Here is a 10,929-nt window from a genome sequence, read left to right on the forward strand (position 1 = left end):
TGCCAGAGTTTCGGTGGCCCCTGACCACTACAACAGTCACATGACTGCATCCTGGCCGCAAGGGAGGCTGAGAGCAGGTTCTCTCTTCTACCCCTGGGAGGCTGTTCAGGAGAGGCCACAAATAGGACCCAGCAGCCCTGATTCACACCGCCCTTCCCAGTTCCAGCCCTTTTCTCTCTCAGTCCCAGCTGACGAGGGCCCAGTCCTGGAGATGGTGTCAGCCATACACGGGGCAAAGGCTGTGTTCTGCTTTTTAAGACCCGGCATACAGACGACTTTCCGAGCCGTGAGCCTCTCCAGGCCTTTGCTCAGTGGCTCTCCTCCCAGTGCTCCCTTCCCCCCACCTCGGCCCCTCCCCCACCTTCACTCAGGCACTGCCTCCCCCAGGAACCTATCTCACATTCTGGATGGTCTCAGCGGCCTAGCCTGGCTTCCGCAGCACCCTACCTTTCCCTGCAGTCGCTCCACCACCTGGAACGCTTGGGTTCGCAGGACTTGACAGCCACATCATGACTGGGTGCCTTAGGGCAAGTCCCTTCACGTCTCTGAGCCTCTGTTTGCTTATCTTCTAGAATAGGGTTCCCACCTACCTCTTAGAGTTGGTGTGAGGGTTGTATGGGATCACGTGTGTCTGAGGCCCTGGGGTCCCCTCTCTGGGATGCAGTGTAGTCTAGACGCTTACAGGTGAGCCGAGCCAGTGTTGGGCAGAGGCCTTGGCTGCAGAGGGGCCCCTGGCCACACACTGCCTAGGGCTCTGTCACGGCTTCCAGGTTTGTGACAGCAGCCCCTCCTTGTCTAGCAGTGGTGTTCTGTTGCCCGAGGCTTGGGGGCCATCCCAGGGTCTCTTAGGGCTCAGGGATCAACTTTAGCCATAGGTGCTGCTTCCACTGTGGTAACTGGCCATAGTCTAGAGTGAGCCATTAAGAAAAACTACAATATGAGGTGTCTTCCTCTCACCCCCACCCCAGGACACCCACCAGGCCAGAGGGAAGAAGTAGACAGGGTGTTCCTGGTGGGGGGTTGGGATGGAGGAAAAGGTTGTGATGGGGGTGCCGTGGAAAGACAGCAAGAGGGGGCTGAGCAGAGGCCAAAGAGGGAGTTAGAGGCTGGTGAGGATGGCAGGCAGTCAGGCAGGGGCTCCAAACCCACTGGGCAGCTGCCCTTAGGAGAAGTTCCCACATCACATGACTCCCCTGGGCCAAGCCTTACAATTTTGTGGGTTGGCTCAGGTTTTAACCTCTCTCTGGGCCTCAATTTCCCCCAACAGCAGTGACGACGTTGGCCCCGTTGACACTCACAATACCTCTGCTCTCGGTTCTGCCAGGGTCTGCTGTACCTGTGCCTGTTCCAAGTCTGGGCCGGAAGAGAGCCTCACTTCCATTTCACAGGCAGGAGCTGAGGCCCAGAGAGGGCACTGACGCTCCCCAAGTCACACAGTCTGTCAGGGATGGGTGTCAGAGCCAAGAGGGCCTGGGGACCCCTCTGCTTCCTGGGCTCAGAGGTGGGACTCAGCAGGCTCACCTCGACTGTTCTCGCTACTGCCCTGCAGACACACGTTGGTACACATGACACAGACGTGAACGAACGCACAGATCCACAGGCGGACACACACGTGCACTCAGTCCGGATTGGGGGCTGCTGTTTCTGGGGACTCTTGTCCCAGCTCCCGGCCCCCCTTCCGTTCTATAAACACCCTCTGAAACAGGGACGCTGGATCCCCTCCAAGGGAAGTGAAACTTTGCAAGACCCCACACTGCTGTTCTCCCCAGAGTTGGGGGCCCGGCACCTCCTGGCAGGACGTGCCCTGGCCCCCAGTACCCCCCAAAATAGCCATGTCCTGAGCAGGCCCTTCCTTCCTCCCCAAGAGGCCCAGCACCAAGTCAGCAGAATTCCGGCCGGGGGGTGGCAGTGGGGGGCTCTATCGAAGACCATGGCTTCTGGAGTAGCCGTGGGCCCTGAGGCCCCCGCCCAGAGCACGCGGGTAGCTGGGACTGGGAGGGAGACAGACACAGGCTCACCTCCTGACTTGTCCCACCATCACCCACCAGTTTAGGCCTAGAGCCCAGGTCTAGACTGTGAAAGGCTCCTTGCCGCCCTCCAGGACCAACGCAGGTGAAGATTGTGACTGATGGTGGGCTGTGCCCTCCCTTTGTGCCCTCCAGACCCCAGGAGGGGGTGCCTCCCCTCCAGGAGGTATCAGGGGGCCCAACCCCCTTGGTGGCCCAGCATCACACTTCATCACCCTCGCCCAGCTACCCTCTCAAGGTGCCCGCTGCCCTGACGGGAACCTCCATCCCGTGATCAGGGGTGGAGGGCAGGGCAGCAGAGGCAGGCCCAGGCCTTACCATGAGTTGAACGTGATCTGGACAGCTACAAAGAGGGTTGGCCCGGAGGGGCCTGGCCACCGGAACCCCCAGCTGGTGTGCCCGGCTCTGGCCAGGGCTGAGCCAGCCTGGGAGGACTAAGTCTGGAAGTGAAGAGGGCCTGCGACCAGGAGCCTAGGAGTGGGAGGGTCCAGCCTCAGGGCCCTAGCGCCTGGCACATAGTAGGCACCGGGCAACTGGACTGGACAGCTCACTGCCCAGTTCTGCCTCTCTCCTCGAGGCCATGACAGAGCCCTGGGAAGCTCTGAGAGGTGTGCGGCCAGGAGCCCCTCTGCAGCCAGGGCCTCTGTGTCCAACGCTGGCTCCACTTACACAAGAGTCTGGACTCCACTGCACCCCGGAGTGGGGACCCTTAGGCCCTAGAAACATGTGATCCGATTTAACCCTCACAGCAACTCTAAGCCTGGGGGAGGGACAGGCCCACAGGGTGGGCTCAGATTGGACACCCCCAGGTTCCAGCTCCAACTCTGCCTCTAGTGCCCTGCGTGCCCTTGGGCATTCTGTCTGAGCCCCAGGTTTCACATCTGTGAGGTGGGTCTGAGGGTCATTTCCAAAATAAAACAAGTGGACTCTTTGAGTTATACCTGTCCCTCTGGGGGCTGCAAGGACAAAAGCCTGTTGCTGAGGGGGTGGAGGGAAGGGACAGCCACCAAGGCACATGTCTCAATAGGTAACGCAGTAGCCTGGTCTGGTCACGGCCCACGGCCCAGCAAGTAGCTCGAAGGTTGCATTCCAGGCCCGATGCCCTTGGCTGGACCCTGTGCAGTAAACAGCCCGGCTTGGCTTCCCCCTGAGGCTCTCCGGGGGGGCGGGGATTCGTCTTCATGCAAGGCCTTAAAGACTCCCTGCAAGTTGATTTTCCAAGGCCATGTGCAGCTCCCCAGTGGAGACTTTGGGAGGTGGGGTTGTCCCTATTCCCAGACGACAAGGACCCAATCCTGGCTAAAGGCTTGAACTCAGTGGACTGTGGCAGTGGCCAGCAGCAGTGGGGGACAGAGCTGGGTGGGGAGGCCACAGCGCTCCTGACTGGACTTTAGCCTGCGCCACCCACTCCCTGCTCTCTACTAACTTGTCACAAACACTTCCTGCCCAGGGATCTCCAGGCCTATTAATACTGGCCTGTCTAGGAGGGTCACACCCCAGCCCTGGTGGCCTGTTGCCTTACAGCCAATCCCACGACCACCCCCTCTGCATTAGCCTCATACCCTGTAGTCGAGAGAGTGTCTCGGAAAACTGAGGCCGGATTGAATGATATCTGTAAAGCTCTCTCGGGGGGCGTCTTGGAAAACTGAGACCTGATGGAATGATATCAGTTGTCTCCCCTGGGAGGACATGTAACAGAGTGTCCTGGGGCTGTGCAGTGATGTACGAAGGCATAGCATTTGTTGGAGTACAAAGGGGTCAGGTAATGGGAACAAGCCTTAAGGCACCCACGTATACACGGTTAATGATCCACAGTTCTGCAGTTTGCTTCTTTGAAGATTCTCAATAAAAGCCTTGCGTTGACCCGATTCGGGGCTCAGTCTCTCTTAGGCTGAGTCCCTTGGTCTTGCTCTTCAATCTTACTTCTGTCTCTTGATCTTATTCAAGCTGTGTCGCTCCTCTCGTGTCCCATTTGCCCTTGCCACGCAGGACGTGACAGTGGCCCAGGAAGCCCAGACCCCCATCGGCAGGTAACCACCCGGCTCCCTGAGGTCCCTGCAGTGGCTCAGATGAGCATGAGGGAGGGGCAGGGAGGAGCAAGAGTCACCTGGAACCCCGATGCTCCGTAGCTGACGCACCTGACGCTGTCTGCTCCCCATCCTGTGCCCTGGTTTCCCCATCTATAAAACGGGAGCCTAATCCTTTTGCTATAGGGGGTGTGCCTTGGTGAATCCACTGCCCTGAATGTCTGGGCCCCTCTTCTCAACTTCCGAGAAAAAAACGTCTTCTCACCAAAGGGAGCAGGAAAACAGTCTTAGAGAAAAGCAGGGGAGAGCAATGCTTACCCTCCCAGGAAGGGCGCTAAAGGGGGCGGCAGGCACCAGGAGGGACAAACTTGAGGAGCAGTGGGACTCAGCTGAGCTACCATCCAGCCATATTTTTTGATAGGCAGCTGCCCTCCCGGCTTGGACTCGTCGGGCCTTAAGGAGCTCACCACCACCACCCTGGCTCTGAGCACTGGGCTGTGCATCTGTGCTGGGGCTGCCTAGGCAGGTCCACCCACCAGGCCCTCCACCACACACCAGGATGTGCTCGTGGCCTGTGCCCCGAGAGCCTCTGCGCCGCGTGGCAGTGACCGGGGGCACCCATGGCAATGAGATGTCTGGCGTCTACCTGGCCCAGCACTGGCTGCGGGCCCCGGGGGAGCTGCAGAGACCCAGCTTCTCCGCCATGCCTGTGTTGGCCAACCCGGCGGCCACAGCCGCCTGCCGTCGCTACGTGGACCGTGACCTCAACCGCACCTTCACTAGCACCTTCCTCACGTAAGTGTCCTTGCTGCGTTGGGGCCCCTGCCCTCCAGGCTGGCCCAGCCACTTAGCCTGGCACCGAGGTCCTCACCTCAAACTCCCCCTCCAGCCACCACAGGGCACACCCCTCTGCTTCCAATGCCCGTGCTTCCTTGTTCAGTTTAGGGAAATCCAGATTGATGTCACCTCCTCCAGGAAGCCGTACCTGATCCCAGGCTGGGTCAGGGCCTCCTCTGAGAATGCGAAGTAGGACCAAGGTGTTGTCTTCAGCTTACTGGGGGACACAGGATAAACTCAGCAACCACAACCCAGGAGCCTAAATGCAGGGGTTGGGGAGACACAAAGCATGTAACCTGGCCAAGGGTAGTCAGGGAAGGCTTCCTGGGGGAGGTGATATCTCAGCCAAACCCCAAAGGGTGAGTAGACGTTAACCAGGTGAAGAGAAGAGAGGAGCTTCCAGGGAAGGGCCAGCAGGTGCAAAAATCTGGCAGTGAGACCAGCACGGTTCTTAGAAGTGTGGCCAGAGTGAGAGTTGATATGGCAGGCTGGCAGGGCCAGGCTGAGGGTTTGAACTTTATGGGAGCAGCGGGGAGCCAAGGAGGGCTTTGTGAGACAGATATGTCACACAGGCACGAAGGACAAGCCCTTGAGCAGCTGCTCTGTTTCTCCTGCAAGGTCTTGGGCTTCACTCCTGTTAGCACATGAGGCTGCTCCCTCCCACCACCCCCGCCCCCTTAAACCTCTAATGACAGACTGAGATTGTCAGCAGCTGATACCTCCACCCTCCCCCTGCAGTGCCAGGGCTCACCCAGATGACCCATACGAGGTGAAGAGGGCCCGAGAGCTGAACCAGCTGCTGGGGCCCAAGGCCTCAGGCCGGGCCTTTGACTTCATCCTCGACCTGCACAACACCACGGCCAACATGGGCACCTGCCTCATCTCGGAATCTACCCACAATGTCTTTGCCATGCACCTGTGCCGCCACCTACAGGTGGCCCTGTGCCCCCAGATTGCAGAGCGAGGGAGGGACGGAAAGAGAACACGGATGGAGCTGGTGCCTCCTGTACTGGGGGTGGGAGGGGTGGTTCCCTGGGCTCCTATCCCTGGGGTCGGCCACCTGCAGGTGGTCCAGGCCCTCTGGACCCCTCAGCCCACTGCCCCACGTGGTGTGTTTTGCTTTCTCTGTGTGCTTCCCCACCTGCTCCCCCCCTCCCCACCTGGGGCCCTCACCCACCCCTCTGCTCACAGATGCAGAGCCCTGAGCTGCCCTGCAGGGTCCTCCTGTACCAGGTGCCTGGGGAGGAGAGTTACAGCCTGTATTCGGTAGCCAAGAACGGAATGGGTGAGCCATGACCTTGGGAGAAATTGGTGGGGCTGGGAGGTACAGGGCCAGGTGACGGGTGGTGTCAGGGGCCTGGGGTCTGTAGTCCCCCCTCTCTGGGGCACTTGCCTGACCTCTCCCCTCCTGGTCCCTAGGCCTGGAACTGGGTCCCCAGCCTCAGGGCGTGCTGCGGGCCGACCTTTCCACCAGGATGAGGGCTTTGGTGGCTGCAGCTCTGGACTTCATCCAGCTTTTCAACCAGGGTGAGGCCTCCAGGACTTGCTGGTAAACTGAGGCCCAAACAGGAGGGAGCCTGGCCCAGTGGCCAAGGAGCCAGGCTCTTGGGTAGGCTGGGAATCAATCCTGAGTGGCTCCCATGACCCATTCTGCCCTGACTCTGCCCTGGGGCCTGGAGGGAAGGGCAGGCTCACGCATGCAGCCTACTCCCACCCCACCCCCACCCCTGCACAGGCACAGCTTTTCCTGCCTTTGAGATGGAAGGGTACAGAGCCATTAGGGGCATGGACTTCCCACGCACCGAGGCCGGGGACTTGGCGGGCACCGTGCATCCTCAGCTGCAGGTGTGTGTGTGTGTGTGTGCTATGGAGTTTGGACCCCTGGGTCACAGCCTTGGGGGGCGGGGGTGGGGGTGGGGTCAGAAAACCAAGGCCCAGAGGCAGGGACCACAGTGCCTCCCATAGAGTCATTAGCATCTCAGAATTAAGAGCAGGAGGACAGTAGCCTGGGCCCCCATGCCCTGCCCCCATGCCTCTCTGGGAACCCTGCACGCAAGCCTGGAGCTCTGGGCCACAGTGACACTCACAGTGCCTTGGGAAGGAATTAGAGGCTCCTCAACAGCCTAGACTCACCTCTCCTGGCCACAGAAGGCAGAGGGAGGGAGGGGACGTGGAGCAGGCCTGACCCAATTTCCCTGCTTGGAGGGGCAAATACAGAGCCCTCTCTTTATCTTCCAATTAATTCCTCGAGCATCCCTGTGCACATTCGCATGGCGTCCAGCATCTCCCTCTCCAGGCCTACCCTTCCTGCATGTTCCAGGAACTGGGTGGTCCTGCTTCTGTATCTGGCGGGGAGAAGGCTGGGAAAAATGGGTAGCCCACCCGCTGCGGCTCTGCTTGCCGCCACACGGGGTCGCTGTGGAGCAAGGCCCACGCCCTCCCTGGCTTCTGCTTCACGCAGTGTCGAGGCCGCAGGAGTGCCCAAGCCAGGCGCTCCAGCCGTAGCCTCACTAGTAATTATTCCCCAAGTCCCCCATCTGACCTTCAGAGGTGAAAGGGGCTTCAAAGGGGGCCACCTGCTCTGTTGGCACCAGTCCTCCCCGAGCCCATCTCAAAGCTCGACTGCTGAACCCAGTGACCATCAAGAAGCCCCTCCTCCACGATGAGTCCCTGCAGGGCCCTCTTCTGACCGTGGCACTCAGGCGCGGGACCGCTCCGGTATCCGGGGGGGTGACCAAGAAATTCTGAAACTCTGCAAGGATGGGTGTCTGTCTCAGGGGCTTCCACCTCCCTCCGTCAGCCCTGTCTGTCTCCCAGGCATGGGAGCAACCCGGCAGACAGCCCTGGCATGCACCGAGGGCACAGTTGAGCACGGGTATGAAAGAGAGAGAAATATTGGGAAGAATCTGATATATCAAAAACCTCCTGAGGGACCAAAGTAACAACTGTAGGAAAAATCAGAACTTGGTTGGACTTTTTTGCTCTGGTTACAACTCTTGTGTTTTATTTTGATATGTTACCTTACTTGGAACAACGTTATGGTGGAGGGGGCTCCATCCTGTCAGTATTAGGGCTACAGGGTCTTAAGCCATCCTGCCAGTCTTCCTTGCAGAGGCTAAGTCATAACAGTCATTTTGAATGATTTTTTGCACAATTTAAAAATTTATTTAATAAACTTTTATATTGTATTTACTAAGTGCCAGACGCTGTTTTAAGCACTACTAGCCATTTAATTTAAACCTCAGGGTGATAGGGGACAGATCATAGTCCCTATTTTACAGATGAGGAAGCTGAGGAACAGAGAGGTTAAGTGATTTGCTCCAGGTCACACAGTTAGCAAGAATTTAAACCCAGGCTTCACTACCTGTGCCCGTAACCACTAGGCTACACTTCTACAATGACAACTGTCTTTCTAAGGTGACTGGTGTCTCCATTTCCAGACATAAATCAGTTGGCATCTCAGCAGACACCTTGTCACATCGATTTAGGAAGTGAAGGAGTGAGTGGGCGAGGCCCTACTATGAGGGGCATCTCTTGGGCAGTCCCTGCTGGGGTCACCCTGACTGGGGCTGGGGCAGAGGTCAGCCCCAGTAACCTTGGCCCTTGGCTGTCTTCCCAGGACCGCGACTTTGAGCCACTGCGGCCCGGTGCACCCATCTTCCAGATGTTCAGTGGCGAGGACGTGCTCTATGAGGGGGAGGCCACTGTGTATCCCGTATTCATCAACGAGGCTGCCTACTATGAGAAGGGCATTGCCTTCTTGCAGACTGAGAAGCTCACGTTCTCTGTGCCCGCCCTGTCCATGCTGGCCCCCGCCCCCACCCCAGATCCCTAACCCAGGCCATACCTGCCCAGCCTCAGCCTAAGGCACGACCTCCAGCTCAGGGGACCTTTTGCTACCTGCTGTAAACCATGATCCTTGTCATCCCCCCACCTCCATGCCTCAGTTTCCCATTCTATAAAGCGAAAGATGTCTAGGGGTCCATGGTTCGTGTCCTCTGCCCTGCCTGGCCCCTCTCTGTGGCCTCAGGATCTGGGGCAGGTCTGGCTCAGTGTGGCCTTGGGCATGCTGTGTGTCCTGGGGTCAGTGGTAGCTGTCTCTGTGCCCACACTTATCCAGGGACTATCCTATACTGTGGAGGAGATTTGGAGAAAAACTGTCCTGGGGCCAGCAGAGGGGTTTTCAGAGGGCCATTAACAGAAGGTGGTCCCCAAGCCCCTACACTCCTGGGAGAGCAAAAGTGTGTGCCCATGTATACGCACACGCGTGTGGGTGCCCATGCGTGTGCTTGCCTCAGGTGCTGTGTGTGCGTGTGCATATATGTTCCCGAAAGCCTCAGCACCTTGGCTGTTCTGGGAGGATCTGTGTGATCGGGTGCATAGTTTGGATGTGTATTTCCAGGTATGTAATGAGCCTGGCGCCCGTGGAGATCAGGGCTGGGGAAGGAGTGCAGCTCAATAGGCTCTGTCCACCCAGGTGTGGGGACACAGGGAGGAGGAAAGTCCTCCTGGGGAAGCAGAGGTTCCTCCATCACCCGACACGTCCCACGTCAGCATTGGGGGACAGTGAGCACAGGGTCTGCTGCTGGGGTCCCTGGTCGTGACCCCGGCACTCTCTGCAGGGTGTCCGTGGCAGGGCCGAGCTGGGGAGGGTGGGACGGGGCCCCAAGGACGCTGCCCACACCCGCCTGAGCCCAACAAGACATAGTTCCTGGCTGAAAAAGGGCTGGTGGAGCCCAGAACTCCATCCTGTTGAGGCATCACCCCCTGACCCCCTGACACCCTCGCCTGGCCCATCCATCTCCCTGCGGCCACAGCTGCCACGCCGCCTCCTGCTATTGAGCAGCGAGATGAGAAGGTGTGAAGGATACCAGGGCACCAGGGACAGGCTGGCAGGCAAGATGGATGAGGGGGCAGGGGGCCAGTAGGCGCCTCCGGCAGGAAGGGCTGGCCAGCCGGGGAGGGGGCTGTGCAGGCGGCCGAGGCGCGCCTGTGTGCCTGGTGTGTGTGCATGGGGTTGTGTGTGTGTGTGCGTGTGTGTGTGCATGGGGTTGTGTGTGTGTGTGTGTGTGTGTGCACGCGCGCATGCGCACAGGAGCTTGTACACATGTGAACATGAGGGGTGGCAGGTCAGCATCTGTGCACACATGTGTGTTCGTGGGTTGGCAAGTCAGTGTGCTCATGTACACATGTGAGGGTGTTTCCCATCATGCAGACCAAAGGTGTGTGCAAGCACACACACATACTCACACACATCGTGAGCCACCAGGCCCCTCGGTCACCTCTCTCACCTCCCACCCACCCCACTGTGGATCCTGGGCAGGGTGGCATGGCCACACCTTACCGGGTAGTCCCTGGGCCCCACTGGGACCCTCTATCACAAGCACAGAGAACTCCCTGCCCCATCTTGTCTGGCAGCAAACCCCAGAGCTGGTGCAGCCTTCCCCCTAGAGTAGAGCAAGGGTGCATGCCAGGGCGGGCCCACCGGGCCCACCCTCTCCCCTGCAGGACCCCTCCCGGCTCAGCAGGCAGGCATCTGGGACCCAGGGACAGAAGCAGCAGGCATGCGTGAGCTAAAGGGAGGAGAGGTCTACATGAGGCGTGAGGCTCTGGGAGGGGCCACGCTTGAGAGAAGCAGCCTCCCTGACTGCTGGCCCCTCGGTGCTCCCTCTTAGATGCGGGCCTCTGCCAACCCCACGTCCCCAGTGCCAGACTCTGGAGGAGGTGTGTGGGGGTCAAGTAGGCCTTGGGGAGGTGTGTGTGTGTGTGGGGGGGAGCTGGCTTTGGGGAGGTGTGTGTGTGGGGGGTGGGTGGGGAGGCTGGCCTTGGGGAGGTGTGTGTGTGTCGGGGGGAGGCTGGCCTTGGGGACTCCAGTCGAGCGTGCCCAGCCCAGCCTGGGTGCTCTTGCCTAACGTTCTGGCCTGGGATGCTTCCTCCCAGAGTGGGCTAACCTTGGGTCCAGCCAGATGACCCTCCCTGGGCCATGTGGCAGGGATCAAATAGCCAAACAGCACTCTCAACTGAGAGCAACCAGCTTC

General features: G+C 59.3%; 1 protein-coding gene across 3 annotated transcripts; it reads left to right on the plus strand.

Annotated features, from left to right (window-relative positions):
• Positions 1-3,887: 3,887 nt before the first annotated feature.
• Positions 3,888-10,642, plus strand: ACY3 (aminoacylase 3). 3 transcript variants are annotated; one of them, XM_019645157.1, is made up of 8 exons: positions 3,888-4,057; positions 4,476-4,849; positions 5,630-5,825; positions 6,083-6,176; positions 6,311-6,418; positions 6,627-6,736; positions 7,709-7,766; positions 8,511-8,615. In XM_019645157.1, the coding sequence occupies exons 2-8, from the start codon at positions 4,614-4,616 to the stop codon at positions 8,522-8,524; spliced, it is 816 nt and encodes a 271-aa protein (XP_019500702.1). In that variant the 5' UTR covers positions 3,888-4,057; positions 4,476-4,613; the 3' UTR covers positions 8,525-8,615. The 3 variants fall into 3 exon arrangements, with proteins under 3 accessions (XP_019500702.1, XP_019500700.1, XP_019500701.1); XM_019645155.1 differs by lacking the exon at positions 7,709-7,766 and having other exon boundaries at positions 8,511-10,642; XM_019645156.1 differs by lacking the exon at positions 7,709-7,766 and having other exon boundaries at positions 4,480-4,849; positions 8,511-10,642.
• Positions 10,643-10,929: the final 287 nt, after the last annotated feature.

This window comes from Hipposideros armiger, unplaced genomic scaffold (genome assembly GCF_001890085.2).
Source record: "Hipposideros armiger isolate ML-2016 unplaced genomic scaffold, ASM189008v1 scaffold_93, whole genome shotgun sequence".
Lineage (NCBI taxonomy): Eukaryota > Metazoa > Chordata > Mammalia > Chiroptera > Hipposideridae > Hipposideros > Hipposideros armiger.

Coding starts and splice junctions, on each gene's coding strand:
- ACY3 (XM_019645155.1), top strand. CDS start 4,614: ATGTGCTCGTGGCCTGTGCCCCGAGAGCCTCTGCGCCGCGTGGCAGTG. Junction 6,419..6,626: donor CATCCAGCTTTTCAACCAGG/GTGAGGCCTCCA, acceptor ACCCCTGCACAG/GCACAGCTTTTCCTGCCTTT. Junction 6,737..8,510: donor CCGTGCATCCTCAGCTGCAG/GTGTGTGTGTGT, acceptor CTGTCTTCCCAG/GACCGCGACTTTGAGCCACT.